A 16,534-nucleotide genomic window follows, 5' to 3' on the forward strand; every position below is an offset into this window, starting at 1 on the left:
ATGCCTAGTCACGTCGTACGTCGTTTAAAAAAAATCCACACTGGCAGCGCCATCTGTTAGTTGGTATGAGAAACGCAGTCGCATCTTACGCGTTTCAAAACTGAGTCGCGCTCCGTGCAGCAAGTGGTTGTTGCGTTGTTATCCGCTGCGGAAGTAGTGAAGAAGATCGTTTGTGTTTAGATCGTAGTTTCAGGTTGTGTTCCACCAGACACCATGAAGAATTTAGAGCCGCTAAGTGTTATCACTGTGGCATGCATTTTCCTCGCCTGCCTCTATCGAGGTAAGCGCCAGAACCTGCTGTAGTTGGAGTTTTCGTTTTCCAACATGGCGATTACCGTACGAAAATGATGTCAAATAATCATGTGGGTGCAGCAATGAAGGAATAAAATTTTTCTCTAGAGGTATAACCAGTAGAGGTTAGCGTATAAAGGAAAGCTAAGTGAAAAATGAAACGTTGACTTTGACATAGTGATTTGCCGCGCCCAAGTTCACTGTCGAAAGAATGCTTGTTGGGAGTGGTTTCGCGAGGCTGGCCAGCGTAGTAAGTTTGACAACGCCTTTGACTCAGATTTCTTGCTCGATCTTGGTGAATGTAAAATGGAGCTGTGCTTGGAAGACTGCGGTTCGTGGAGCTTAATATGCCCGGTCTTTGGTCCAGTTAGGGACTCCAAGCATTATATCCGTGGGCCCAATTAATGCAACGACATTCCTCTGCATCAGCCGTTCGTTTGTTTATCCATACCAGTGCGAAAAGACACTTGGCGACTTGAAAACACTTGACGCTAAGTGCAGTACCAGATGTGTACCTTCAAATCTCCTCGTTTCTTTTTCCAAGCTGAATAACCGAAATATGTGTGCACTACATCAGAAACGAAAAATGTGTGCACTACATCAGAAAGCTGTTTTAAGGCTAGAGTTGTTATGGAACGGTCTCAAGGACAAGCATTATGGCACATGGCTCTTTTGAAAGTTGCACTAAGTTACAACATGAAGAGGCCGAAGCATGTGATTAATTGTATGTACTTTGTCATTTTTCAGCAATGGCCATCAAGTGTTACCAGTGTAGCAGCAGTGAGGATCCCAAGGGCGAAGACCTATGTGGAGCGTATGCCTACTATGACAAAACCAAGAATACGGCTGTTGAGTGCTTGGGGGAAGAGGCCAAGGCACTAGGCACCTTCTGTTACAAGCGTATCATGCAGGGGCCTAGGGGCTTTATCTGTGAGTCATGTTTTGTATATGTTTCATTTGAAAGAGGGATGCTGGTTATTGTGCACAATTTCGCCGACAGTTCAGTAATATCGCCCAGAAAGGTGGAACTTGTTTGCCACAAAACTGCATTTAAAAGTGCACAGGCCTCCTTAAATCATGACTGTTCCTCCACTTGACACTTCACTTTGACGCCAGACACTGTATGGCAGTGTGGCCTCTCAAATGTTCTGTTCATTGCACTTCAGTGCCACTTCCTGAGCAAAAACCCATGCGCCCTCTTTATGTACTCCAGTGCATTGGAGCGGAATGGTGTTTCTAAAGCAATTCATCAAACAAATTTCACTTATTTTAGTGCAGTGTCCTGTTCAGCTGACGGTTAGTTTTGTGGTTTGCTTGACGAAGTCGAGGGCCGTTTTTTAATATAGAGGATAGGTGAAAAACTTCTATGTTGGTAATTTATGTTGTTTAAGCTGCTCTGGTAAGTTACATTTCTGGGACACTGAAAATCTGTCTTACTGTGTGTGGAGACATGATAAGGAAGAAAAGGCGCAAATGTGAAAAGGGCCGTCTCCTGTGCTAAATCTCCATAACAGCTTGGGTTTGATGGTTTCTGCTCGAACCAGTTGACAGTTTATTGATGAACATGAATTACATTGTATTCTCGGAATACCAAAGACTCAACCTGTGAGTTTTTATGACTTTCTCCACATAAAAACAGCACAAATGCATAAAGATACTTAGAAATTCTTGACGCTGCATAATTCAAAAATGGAAACTTTGGCCTTTCTCTGCTAGTAGCCAACCTTTTTTCATCAGATAAATGGAAAGAGCCTTTATAAACATACTAAATGATTTAGTGTTGCTTTGTAGTGTCTATTTTAAGTATTCTGCATTAGTGAGCAAGTTTGGGCACTACTAAAAGACAAAGTATCAGAATAGTTAGTCATGGTTATACAGTCCTGCCAAAATATAATGAAACTGGCACTCCTGTGGGGAGTGCACAAGTTGGTGCACGAACTTTGTATGGGAGGAGCTTTGAATATCCAACTGATAACAGAAAGCCCGAATTTCACTGCTGCTCATATTTACTCTGTGAGCAGGAATGTAAGTTAAGGTGTGCAGTCATGCTTAAAGTGGCACGTGTAAAACTTGGAACAGTTTCTTTAATCTTGAATTCCTGGTGAAATGGAAGGTTGTCAAAGGAGTGCATAAGATTTTTGAATGGACGACTTTAGAAAGTGGCGTGTGCCCTCAAGCAGCTGTTGGTATGGCATTATGGGAATCTTGATGGAAGGCGCGCCATCGCCTACTTCACTTGCAGTCACGCATAGGATGTGTCTCGTCTAGCTGGAATCAAGCCTTCTGCCATTTTAGCTAACAGGTCACAAAGATAAGCGCAACCAAAGTGGCCACAAAATGTGGGTTCTGCAGCAGTCATATCTCTGCACATTCGGTGCGTCAAGTGCATCCATGTTCCAGCAACTGCATCCTGACTGCCACTTATATGTTGCGAATCTCGTGAGTCATGACCTGCATGGCCAAGACAAACTGCTGAGAAGACGGTGGTATGCCATCAGAACATGAAGAGGTTTTGTCTACACTACTACTTTGTTGCATTTTGGCTGTAAATATGCGTGGAGACATTCCGACAGCAATAACATTTCAAACAATTTGGCACACAGACAGTTTCTCATGGGGCTCTTGGCCTTGTGTGTTATGCACTGGAATATGCCTCATGCCAGTTAGAATACCAAAAGTGTTATTTTGAATGGATATCTTTGATGATGTCATTTTACACATTTCTGAAAGTTGCTAAGAGCGGCCAATGGGTTGCACGTAAACATTGCCTGCTGCTTGCTCTTTCTTTCAAGCATGTGCTGAAAAATATGCCTGGAAACAGCTACGAGGTTCCTCCAGATTTGTTTTTTATCTTTAAAGGGACACTAAAGGCAAATACTAAGCCGACGTGAACTGTTTAAATACCATTCCAGAAACCGTGCAACACTTGTTTTGTGCCAAGAAACGACTTAGTTTCTGAGAAAATTGCATCTTAAGGGCCCAAATACCTTTTTTCAAAATTCAAATCTCCCGCCGCCCAACCGGACTGGTGACGTTGCATGTGCCATCATCACCCTTTGCTGCCGTCGGTGAGTAAAACGGCATCCGACAGACGGCGGTACCGTGCCAAGCCAGCCCGGTGTATTTGCCGTTGCAGCTGCTTTTTGGTCCAGTGGAGTCGACCGTTCAGGCATCCCGCAACATCACATGGAATTTGAATCCTCTGCTACATGCAGTATGTGAGAGTTCTGCAAGCCAGCAAAACCAGCGCAGCACTACACGATAATGAAACTACTGAAATGCAAAAGCGTTGGCGGTGCGGAAGCGAGTGAAAGTGAACCCTTGCATAATTTCAATGAGTTCTTTTTTCTGAAAATGAAATAAAACTGGACAAATAGCATTTTATTTTGTCTTATAATACAATACAAGGATGTTTTTTGCAACGAGTGGTTGAGTACTAAGGATTGAATTTAAGTGAGGAGTGCTTTTGTCATCGGGCAAGTACCTGAATGTCCCAGGGGGTTCTGTAGTCATATCCTGCATTTATGTCAATTTCTTGAATATTAAGGCTTCGTTCGCAATTATGGTGGCGCCTCAGAGATTCTTGAGCACTAATCTATCACTTTAGCCTGACTTAATATTTGCCTTTAGTGTTTCTTTACGAGCACAGCGAGAGCACACTGTTTCACAAAATGCTGTGGAACCGTGATTGATTGCAGCAGTCATCCAATATTGTTCACCAGATTTTCACGTGTTTCGTGGACAGGTAACTTCTCGGACATTTTTCACAGAATAGTGGTGTCAGGGTGTCTACCAACCGGGAATGCTCAGAGATTATGAATAGTCTGGAAATACTCAGGGAAAACTCAGGGAATTTGTGCTTCTATCAGGGAAAATTAGCTGTAATTTCATTGAAAGAACAAAAGTCGCGCTAATGCTGGCTCAAATAACAGAAATCGTAACGAATTTTCTTTGACGCCGTGTCGTCGGCTGGAGCAGTTGCCAGTGTAGTACAACTGACTAAGAGGATGCTTCACTAGTCCGTGGGGCGAATGCGCGGCGGAAGGAGGACGAGAACAGAAAGGACCGACGCAGTGAGGAATGAACGGGGAAGGGAAGCGTGCCGCCGCCTCTTTGAAGGAGCTCGAGCTCAAAAAGCGCAGAGATGCAGGTCTCCCTCATTCAAACCAATAGAAACTCTTTAAAGCAGTGAAACGCAACACTGAGGCATTGTGCGCAGGCTGAGAGTATGTCAGGACAGTTGAGGTTGACTTTCCAGCTGCTGAGAGAGACTCTCACTTGCGACAAAGTTTGGGCCTCATACCAATGAGCTTGCTATCAGTTGACATAAATAGCTCAGGTACGAAAATATTTGCTTCTGCATGCATCTCTTTTTATTCCTATTTGAAAATGTTCGGCTCGATTTGCAATGGGCCTTACCATTTTTTTCGAAGATATGTTATTCGCTGGGCATTTTACTTACCCCTCCCTTCTGTTTCTTTTTGAATAAAATGAACACTACTGCTTGCTATTCAAACTGAATTAAGTCATTTTTTTTAATTTTTTAACATGCTTACTTCAGAGTGCTACATCGAACGTCATGGTGTCAACTCGTCTTGACATAAAACAAGGTTCTGTGTCACTCATAGAATTTTGCAAAGGCACCCAGGGAAAACCTGGAAAACTCAGGGAATTCGGATATGTCAACTTGGTAGACACCCTGTGGTGTTGGCAAGTGTAGTCGTAGAGCCCGTGAAAAAGAAGATCAGCTGCTTCAGCTGCTGACCCTAATAATTTTCGTGCATAGGATGAGCGTGTGCAGGCCACGCAAGACATTTTGTGCTAATGGAAGTACAAGCTCGGGCTGGCTCGCGTCACCAGACCTACGCTTCTGAAACTACGTCACCCATAGACACCATTCGGAGCATACGGTTGTCCTAGTGTTTTGATGGAGAGAGGGCTTGTTGTGACATCCCATGATGGCCGTCGCATCTAGTTATACAGCACATGTCCCCCAAATCCAAAACTTACCCTCAATGTTCCCATAATGCCTTTTGCACCACTGGTGGTGCTGACTTTATCTAAAGTCGTCCATTGCGTGTTGATAATGCGATAATGCGACTGCACTATTGTTTCGAACAATATTGCTTATTCTTGGACATTTCCTTCTGCACGCATCATCAGAGGTTTACCTGGCCTTTTTTATCATCTTCAACGTGTCTGCATCTCAGAGTGAGGTGTCTGCACCTCTACCCAGAAGTTTGTGCATGTGGCATAGCATTTTCTCCATGCACACCCTGCAACACTTTTTATGCACTTACACAGCTATTTCTTCTGTCTAACCATAAGTTGGAGCTTAATGGGCTGCTTGAGTTTCACATGTGCCATTTTTAACAGCATTATTGTACCCTCAATTGCAATTTGCAGAATGACTACAGTAACTGTGGTTTCATTTTTACTGTGTTCTAACATATGACCCCAAGTGACGCAGAAGGTAGTCGCATGGGTCCAGGACATTGCGAGGTTTTGACACTCCTCCGGCTGGCTCGCTTTGTCATTTGCTATGCTGCTACATCGCCCCTCAATGAGTAGCAGCATAGGAGGTGACCGAGCAAGATGGACTGAGTGGCAAAAAGTTTGAATGCCCTGCTTTCACATAACCGCATTCTGCTTCATGATGTTGCAACAGAGTAACTACCTTACGAATGAAACAGAAACTGTTCATAGAAAAAAAGAAGAAATAAAAAAGGAGACAAATAGCTGATCCTGTAAGGAATTCAGCCGAAGTCATACTTACAAAATACCTTGCTGGTAGTGTAACTATATTGTCATCATAGTAATTGAAGCTCATGAACTTAAGGCTCTGGCCAAGATGAAGTATGTTCTACTTGTGGTGCAAAAACACTGGCATTAAGATAAGTGCTTGTAGTTCAAGCATACTAATACTTTCTAGGTAAAGCTGCTCTTCGTACATTGTTGTGAAATGTCTAAGGTACCTATTGCAGTTGATGTTTAGTAGACATATTAAGCAAGCTTTATGACGATGTGTATGTAGTGTGAAAGCTGCATTGTTGTTTTTGCTGGCACCATTGAGAGTGTAGTTTATCAGTCTGTTGCCACTGACCTCCTCACAGGATGTTTGGCCAGAGTAGCATCACTGACGTTCGTCTCCTTTTCCTCTCACAGAAATCTGTGTTTCTTCCCTAGAGCTGTATTGGGTGCAGCCATATGTTCTGAAATGCACACATCAGGACACATAAACTTTACTACTATAGGAAAGTAGAATTTTGAACCAGTTGGTGAAACACATTTGACTGTGGTGAAGTGCAATAGATGGGACCAGAGGAAGACTAGACAGATATGTCCCATCTGTCTCATCTTTCTTTGGTCCTGTGTATTGTGCCTAGCCCAGTCAAACTGTGCGTGACTTATTTTATGAAATTTTTGCAGGCTTATTGCTTTCTTGAACAAACAGTTGAGCCATGAAACAGTGTGGTAGATACCTGTATCCAATTAGCTGAGATTACATAATTAGCCACACACACACACTTTTGCTTTCATTAATAAGTTCCAACACACCAAACACAGCTTTAAAATAGAACAATTTATTGCTATCCTCACCTATTGTTCCATTTGCTGAATGTTTGCATACCTGCTCACTTAGAATGACCGTAGCCGAATTAGCACTTCCACATCTTGTGAGTGGATTATTGGTTTTCCTTTTTCACGAAGTCGCTTGTAGAAATTTTCAGTGGCTTGTGTGTGTTTCGTTTTGGGTGCTGTCAGACTTTTTTATGCCTTCTTAAATAATGTGGTATTTCCTTGTGCATTCTTCCCTTAGCAAGTCTTTTTGCAGTATCAAATTTTGAGCTGGTTTGAACTGCTACATTCAGATGCAACAATGTTGTCATAAACAAGAATAGCAACATAAAGCTATTTTCATAAGTAAATGTTTTGCCTACAACATTGTAACTCTGTAATCAGTGATGGCAGTTCACGGCGACCATTCCAGGCATTTTTTCCACAATGGGTTTTTTCTAAGCTCAGCCATCTCTGGAAAAGTGTGTGAAAAATAAATGAAATGTATTTAATTTAAGCAGGCTGGATTCCTAAACAGAGTGCCTTGGATGAAATATAGCCATTGTTTCGGGTACTTTTCATGCAAATCATGCCACTTAAGGGATTGTTTTGAGAGGGGCGCCTATTTTCCCAGGATCGTTTAACCATCCTTAAGAGGGGGAGTGACATCATATGCTGGGAAGGAACCCACACCAGATGTTAGAATTTTGCTTATACAATGGAAGTTGTAAAGAGCTGTCCAGAGAACCTTCTACCACAAGAATTTTTAAAAAGGTTTTATTAATAGTGGAGAAAGGATGAAATGTTCCAAGGCTATGGTATGAAGAGGTGAGGTACCCTTTACTCAGCAACATTTCATCAACATTTCTCCCCCGATTTCTCCATATTGGAGCTGAGGCTCCATGTCGTGTTCATGTCACAACCCCCACCTCCATTTCTCCTTCTCTCCCCCACACTTTTTTTTTGTTGCTGCGGGGCATATTTCCAGGGTTATTTTGCACATTTTGCATCTCATGAGGTGCACATTTTGTAACTCGCGGGGCTTCTCACATTGACGTTACTACTCACTGTTTGTGTATTGCATGTGATGTAGAGCAATAGCGGCAACATTTTTGCTGACAGGAAGAGTGCCTCCTAAGAGAAGAGCGCATTTGAGTTTTTCACTGTTTTTGCAGAATTCACCAGTGTAATACTTTGGAGACATAACTTTCACCACATGATCTACGCACTCCACTGCCTTTTTGTAAAGCCCGAACCTCGTCAGTGGCCCTTTAATAGGTGGCATTGCTGTGTAGTGCGGTGTTAATGTTGTGAAGTTGTTAATGTGATGCTACATGCTTGTATTGCTCTCCACTTGCATAATATCAGAAACAACTGGCATTAAAATGGTAATAGGAAGTCTACTGTTATGCTAGTTTTTCCGAAGATTTTATGTAGTTCACTTTGTTAGTGTGTCACGTACCTTTCTGCACAAGGTTCATATGTCCATAGGGCATGGGTCAACTTGTTTTCCATTTCGTGCTTTTCACATGCATTGTTGTTATTGCTAATCTTGTTTTATTATCACTGTAAGCATACTTGAATTTGGGTCAAAATGTGTGTTAGCTTTCTGGCATTTTGATTTTACTTGTGAAAAAAAAAAGAAGCTGATTGACGTTCATGTATTTTTGTTGAAGGGGATGGCCGATGGAGAAGTGTGGAGCGGCGCTGTGCCCAGATCTCGGAGCGGGGTGTCAACTGGGGTTGTGACTGGGGCTACCACGAAAATGGCGTCTACTGGGAGGAGTGCTACTGTGCTGAAGATAGCTGCAATGGTGCTGACCAGCTTAATGTCCGTTCGCTGCATGCCCTACTGGTGTTGTGTGGAAGCCTCGCATTGCTTAGGCACCGTAATTTCTTCTGATTGGTTAACTACTTCATGTGCCTTGTGTAAGAAGAAATTTTCCAAAACTTGGTGACCTAGGCTGGAAGATGCATAGGAGGAGTCTTGTGGTTTTGCCTAACTCCTAACTACATGGGTCTCATGCATTGTACCTTATGCTCTTGCATCCTGATTCTTCTCAGTTGACACTGACTCATTGAATTTCTTCCATAAGAGACATTTTATTTTTGCGATAATGTGCAGCTATGTACATTTCAGCTGGTTATTCATGGCAACATGTGAAAGAGCCTGTTTTACTAGGAGGACATTGAACACACACCCCACGAAGATGAGTGTGCTGGAAGTATATGGCTAACGGTTTTTAGCATTTTTGTTGGAAATATTTGAGTGGGCCTGATGCTTCAAACCTGTGTGTGTGTGTAGTGCTATACATTAAGTAGTATCACAGTTATAATGGACTTTGTCTTGTAAAGCACAGAACTTTGTCAGATATACAGTGGCAGTCTGAAAAAAAAAAAAAAGGTCCCTCGGCAATTAGGGGGGATATTTAGTTAGTGCTTGAAGTGCAGACCTGTGATGCTAAATGCTTCAGACAATTTGAAGCATGAAGTGCACTATTTTTTCGCCTCTAGATGAAGGCTTGTAAAAATGCTGACTGAAAAATTTATCATTGTGCTGAGTTTGTTTTATTATAACCACTGAGTGTAACGCTCCGTCCATGTTTTACACCTTGTTCTTTTATTGCGAGATGCCACATCTCAAGATATTGCCAATTTTTCTCAACTTGTGCATCTCATTACACAAATACCAGTACTGTATACCTGGTAAAGCATTAGAGTTTAAATGCACCAGGGCATGTTGTGTTGTAGAGCTTGTTGTGGAATTCCTTACCACAAAAATATTTGAGTTGAGCTTGTGGACAGCCAAGTATGCACATTTTTTATGCTGATATCTCTGCCCTTGTGCTGATTGGTTTTGCTCTGCAGAAACCTTGTCTCCTAGCTAAGTTGTAAAGGATATGTGAACTGGAAGGCAGGCATTTTGCCAAGTTTTTGTCTTCAAAGATTCAAGGTAGTTCGTATTAATTTTAAAGGTTAAGAAGTCCAATTCTATAAACAATTATTGTCAGCTATATGGGAGAGTTGAGTGTTGAATTGTGTACCTAATTCATAGAACAATGTGATTGGAAGCATAGTATGCACTTTGACACAAATAGTTATCTTGGTTAGATAAAAATTGTAATTTATTTAGTGTGGTGCCAGTTCAAAAAAAATTTTTTTTTTTTTATAAGGGCTGGTGCAGGGGAGTATGAGAGCTGACTGTGGTTTGTTGCTAACAAAGAGTTTATAACTCCGTGCTTTTCTTGAGGCTTCCTGCGGGCCAAGATACACTGAGTAATACAGACAAAACTCAATAATTCGAACTCAAAGGGGCTCGAAAATTTGTTCGAATTAAAGGAAGCTAATTGAATGGATGACTTACCTGCAGTGGTGCATGTGCACTGAGCTAACACATGAGTGGGAAGCTCCAGCGGATTTATTCATATGCATTTACAAATCACAGTCAATGTCCGATTTTTCGGACTCCGTAGGGCCGCGAAAACGCCCGAAAAATCAGGCGGTCCGCAAAAATGAATGAATGCCTTTTACTACCCCTGAAGGGCTAAAATTGCCACAAGCACATCTGACATTGCTCTGAAGGCCTGCCATTACACTTATTAGGTGTATCGGTGCTCGTACTGTGATAGGAGACGGCAGGTGCACGCGTGTATAATTAAAAGAAACGTACCATGTCCCGTGACAATTGCCCCTGTCTAACTTTTGGCATGCTTCACCGCATAACACTGCTGTATTTGGGCGAAACTCTTTCGAGAACTGGCATTATGCAATGGTGCCATACTTTCCGTTCTCCGAAGCCACTGGCAAGGATTACAAAGATGGAGTCAATGTCATTGCTAACAGCGACGAATTGTTTCAATGAAAACATGGCACCAAACAGCAAGAAGCTTGGTAATGAACGTCGAAGTAGCTAGGCCTAGCGTTGCCGCAGTATGGCTACAGCTGTCAACGGATCTGCTGGTCTGAGGTGCTGTCGTGTGATTTGGCACGCTGCTGAGAACATTGTCGGGGTGCAGTATATTCGAATTAACCACCACAAATACTTGCGCGTTCGAATCACAAGTGTTTTCGCCCACTGGAATACATATAACTTTGACGTGACCACAACGTCAGTTCGAATAAACCAAAAGTTCGAATTAGCGAGATTCGACTGTAGTTACAATTTCCAGTCGGCTTTGCTTTTTAGTGAAAGTTATTACAAATATTTGCTCAAAGGTTACAAAGAAGGCTGTCTATGAAGTTTTTTGGGAAAACACCTGTATGCAATGTATGCCCACCTCTTGCTGCCTTGTGTTGGTTGTGTCATTTTCTAAGAAAGCTTGTCAGTGCACTTGTGCCTTCTGTCTTGAGGTTGTCGTGGTAACTTGCTACAGTAATGTGTGTCCTATAGGACACCGAGTGAGCGAACTCTGTGTCGGCACATTGAGCCTGGATGTAAAGGTACATTTACAAATATGATATTTTAAAACTGCAGTGACACTGCTTCTAACTTGTCTCCAGCTCTCATTCCGGAGTCTGAATACAAACCAGAGGGGACGCCAATATGCGAATGCATGGAGTATAAAAGACAAGTGTCAGGTGTTTCTGTCTGAATAACTCAAATAAAAGTAAAGAGAGGGCAAATATGGTATGCATACACTGTTGTTTCCGGTTGTAAGCCAGAAAAGCTGGAAGAGAAATTCATGCGCCGCCATTTTACCCCTCAGTATGCAAAAAGCCTTGTTCTGCAGACCATCAGTTGGGAAGAAGGTGCTGGCAGCCCTTTCGCGTGCGTGAATAACCACTCAATACCAGTGTACCCTGCTACAGTGAAGTCTGAAAGACATGGAAAAATTAATTGCTTTCTTTACATAGTTCATTCACTACATTGAGGAGTGCTTTTTCAATGCCGCCTTGAGACCCATATTTTGATAGCGCACTTAATTTTTTCTTTATGTGCAGTGTTTGCAAAAACTTGCACACACATTTTCCTAAAGTTTTTGCACAGGTGTTCGCATAAATATTTTTACATAAAAGTTTATTTTGAGGGCATTTCTGCCCAGTTGTGTTTCCCAGTAGAGATCTATCTGTGCATGTTTATCTCACAGGTAAAGTACTATTTTGCAAGAACTATTCCGTCCATGATGCCTAAGCGAGTATGATAGGCAGTACATACTTCATTATGTCATCCTTCCACGGCTATGTGGAGCAGCCACAGTGCAGAAACGAATGACTTGCTTTTGTGATGCTCACGTTGCTCATCTCCTTCATTTCCTTAATATGTTAGAGCCATGATGTTTAAAGAAACTAATATTTTTTTCTTTTAGTTTTTTGTTCTAATTTAAAGGAAATGATACAGTAGTCATTCAGCTGTTATTAGAGAGTATGCCTTTGGAGTGGTTTGAACTAGTTTACTCTTGTGTGTTTAACCAATATTTAATGTTGATGGCAGCAGCATCAAATAAATTTATTTTGACCGATAATGTATGCATAATGAAAAAAGTCGAAAGCTTTTTTCACTACATGAATAAAAGCTATGAAATTTACTATGATTTGTTACATGCTACTGGGCAGGAATTGCAGTTTGATAACTTAGCTAAAAGAACTTGCTATGTTGAGTGTGATTAGTGAAAATGCACAAAGGGCAGCAAATTGTATATGACATTAAACTGTACGGAAGTGCATGAAAGGATGGGCGCAGTACAGGGAAGGTTTGCTATACAAAGACGACTTGGCTCCTGGAGTGCTAGGCAAGAACTGATTTATCCCCCGCAGTGCGCACGCCATTGAAATGTGCGATTTTCTTCATCGTCGTTGCCACCACAGGGGGCTCCTTTGGGGAATGAGTATTGCCAACACACACACACTTGGGGATAGAAAATAAGGGTGGGTCTTGTGCTGTCATGCCTATTGAGGCCGTAGCAAGACAATTTCTGAAGAATCAGAGGAGCAGCCACATGAGCCTCAACAAAGGCAGGTTTCTGCCGGTCCAGAGATACGACAGTGTCATGACCATTCATGCACAGAGTTGCTCTTATCCTGCATGTGACAACGTGGTGCAGACCGGTGTATGGTGCCTTGAGAGAACGGCAGGTGGAGTTGATGTGAAAGAATACATGCGTGCTGTCTCTTAAGTGATGCTGGACAAACGGCGACTTGTGTTGTTGGGCTTGGGTAGGAGGAGCACGTGGGTGCGCGAAAGGGTACACTAGTTCGTGAGCATGAGAAGAGTTGGGTATGTGCCTTGATGTGGCTATGTTAGTTCTGCTGGCAGTTGTAAGGAGGGGCCATAGACGAGGTGAGGAGGCACACAACCAAGGTTTTCTTTGATGGTGGTGCGCAGCTCCAGGAGTATGATGGGAAGAAGTGTGACCCGTTGGTCACGGCTGCTGTCAGCCATAAAAGCGCAGCTTTGAGCTAGTGATGGAATCGCTCAACAAGGCCATTGGCTTGTGGGTGGTAAGCTATAGTTCTGAAGTGGCTAGAGGAGTCTTGTCAATTGCTGGAATAGGACTACCTCGAACTGCCGGCCATGGTTGGCTACAGTCTCAGCCAGAGTACTGAAACGGGCAACCCATGTGGAGACAAGTGTAGTGGCAACAGGCTCCACTGTTATGTTTGATACTAGTGCAGCCTCTGACCAATGCATGGAACAGTTGACAATTATCATTATATATTGGAATACCTTTGTAGGAGGAAGAGGTCCAATAAGTCAATGTGAATGACGTCGAAATGAGAGTCTGAGAGAGTGAATCTGGCCATCAGCGTAGTGCAGTGCCTGTACACCTTGCACTGTCGACAAGCAAGGCACACATGCCCAGTCGCGCACATCCACATTCATGTAAGGCTAGACGAAATGCTCTGCCACGAGCTGCTGTGATGCGCGAATCCTGGCATGTTACAGATGGTGAATGTGGTCAAAAATGAGATGACGTAGTGGCAATGGAACTCGAGGAGGGTGGCATCTGGTCTCATGACTGTCACAGACAATGGATATGCTGGGAGTGGGACAGTAGACGTCATGGAGGTGCTGTGACAGAGAAGGAGATGAATGAAGAGTGCGAAGTTGCCTATTGTGCTCTTGCAGTTCTGTGAGATGCCGAAGCATAAACTGGGGCATTGCAAGGCTTGAAACGTGGCTCAGTGTGTTGGCTCAGATTTTGTTGGCGCCTTTCACATGCCGAGGATCAATAGAGAATTCAGCAAGGAAAGCTAAATGACACGTTCCTCTCACAGAGTATTTAGTTTTCGATAAGAAGGCGTTTGTCAAAATGCTGTGGTCTATGAAAATGATGAATGGGCATCCTTTCAAGAATAGAAGTACTTGACCGTAATGTATGCTGCAAAAAGCCCTAAGCCAAAAGCACTGTAGCATTGCACTATTGGTATTAATTGCATCTAGTTTTTGTGGCATTTGTGGCCTGAAATGGAACACCACAGTGTTCCCCGTGCAAATTCTGGGGCTGATCCTTCTCAACGGCAACTCGTCAATGCTTATGCTTGCCACATGCCTCCTTTCCACGTGCAAAACCTGAACCTCTGGTTCCTGTGGGCTGAGGGGAGCTCAGAGATTAGCAATATCACATCTGCGTCAATAATGTGGGAAATACAGTGGGTATTGTGGAGCTCTAGGCAAGAACTGATTTATTGCTTGCAGTGTGCGCACTGTCGAGCTGATCTTTCATGCCGTCCTCTTCGACGGAGGTGCCGGCACAGCAGCGTCCCCAGACACTCAATATGTGTGGGAGGCATCCACCTCCGGGTGGATGCGAGAATGGTGCTTCTTTGCTTTTGGATGTGCGAGGCAGTTTAAACTTTACATGCAGTCAGGAATCGGATATAAAGTGCTGGAATAGGTAGTCAACTTAAAATAAGAAGCAAAATATTTATTTTTGAATTTTGATGCCTATGAAAATATATACATTAAACATATGCTGGTTACGGCTGTGTGAATATCTAACATTTCGAATGTGTCAAATAGGCTTTGTTATTGGACTCATATTCGGTTTGAGAATTCACTATTTGAAATTGTTGAATATTAATTTTTGTTTGAATATTAAGCATAACGCTTATGGGAGTTTCAGGGGACAGATACCAATACAAGTAGAAACTATTTGAATGATTCCATTGCAGGAGAGCTGTGGTTGATTAGTGCACAGACACCAATTCCTGAGCAAACACACAGAGATGATAAGTTCTGCTCCACAATTTCCTGTAATTTACCAAGAATGTTTCATTTATAGGAGCATAGAAATCTGTTGTCTCTATAAGCAAATAATTTATTTCCTACAATGGTACAGCACCCTGTGTGCTGTTCTCTTAGGTCAATACTGTCATTGTAATTGTGCACCACATAATTGAAAGCAGCTGTTTATCATATACAAGCTCCTCAGTGTACGGACATCAACTTATGAATGCCATTATGTGCATGTATCAGATAATGTATATAAGTCTTTTTTCACCAAATGTGACTCTACACAAACTTTATATCTCGGTTTGTGTAAAAATGAGAAGATATGCAGTATTTGATTTCGAGGTCATTTTTTCTAGTATTCATATTTGATTAGAAAATTTTGCTATTCGAACACCCCTATTTCTAATTCATTCTGGATTTGTTCTAAACAAGCAGTCTTTTTGCTGTTGGTTCGCTTTTTGGTTTTACTTTTCTTGGGCATTAAAATGCCTGTGCAGCATAACCAGCTTGTGTGTTATACTGCACAAATGTCTCAGGTGCACAGTGCCTCACTGGTGGGCCACACCATTTCTGTGAACCTTGAGATTCTTTATGTCATGTACAACCAGCTTCCTTAGGGCAACCAACTTCCATGCAATTTTGTTTATTCTTCATAAACCTTTTGCAGAAATAGAGCTTTCGTAGTGTGGGACCAATTTGTGTACTTGCTACAATATACTAGCTTTGCAATCTTCAATGCTGCTGTGAGGCTGTTGGCCTTATTGAGGCAAGCAGCTGAGTTCACCTTGTCTTGCTCACAATTAATCATCATAGCTGCTGATTATGGCTTTTTTTCTTCTTTTCTTTTTGTGGGGTTTGTGTGTGCACATGTGTGAGTTGAGTAGTCACCATTACCAGATGTGTGGCATCTCTGACCATATATTGAATCTCATTTATTTCAGAATTATTACAGGATGTGCTCTCTTTCTCGCTAGCATTTATTGTGTTCGCATCTGTTTGAAGCCATATTCTAAAAACATTGTTCATCTCATTTCAGAGTGCATAGTGGAGGTTGTGAATCACGTCTTATGTGAACCAACTAATTTTTGCGTGCTCACAATATTCATGCAATATGTCTTAAGTATGCTGAAAAAGCCTCTGTGTAATGTGAGCTAGCACTATTACTGCCTTAACAAAGATGTGGCAGTTACCTGAATCTCTGCTTTTTGCATTTCCTGCTGTTTGGCTGATGCCCGGTTTCCGTGTGTTATTTCATAGTGGATTTTAAGCAGATGCCGTTGTTATTTAATCATAGTATTGTTTTTGTTCATCCATTTTTATATTTCATGGCAAAGTTGAGTAGTAATGCTTCTGGTGAGTGTTGGCATGTACAATATTCAAGCAAGAATTTACCAAAATAAATGCAACATTTTTACACTTTAAAACAACTCATTGTGAGTGCCTCCTTATTAGAATTAGCATTGCTGTGTTTATTTCCAAAGCCATATGGGCTGCAAAATGGCCTGCCAAATA

The 16,534-nt window shown here is 42.2% G+C and overlaps 1 protein-coding gene across 1 annotated transcript; it reads left to right on the forward strand.

The window, feature by feature from the left end:
- Positions 1-91: 91 nt before the first annotated feature.
- On the forward strand, positions 92-12,315 carry LOC142579699 (uncharacterized). The gene is made up of 3 exons (XM_075690178.1): positions 92-280; positions 1,039-1,221; positions 8,526-12,315. The coding sequence occupies exons 1-3, from the start codon at positions 214-216 to the stop codon at positions 8,750-8,752; spliced, it is 477 nt and encodes a 158-aa protein (XP_075546293.1). The 5' UTR covers positions 92-213; the 3' UTR covers positions 8,753-12,315.
- Positions 12,316-16,534: the final 4,219 nt, after the last annotated feature.

The sequence above is a fragment of the Dermacentor variabilis genome, chromosome 1 (assembly GCF_050947875.1).
Source record: "Dermacentor variabilis isolate Ectoservices chromosome 1, ASM5094787v1, whole genome shotgun sequence".
In the NCBI taxonomy this organism is placed as follows: Eukaryota; Metazoa; Arthropoda; class Arachnida; order Ixodida; family Ixodidae; genus Dermacentor; species Dermacentor variabilis.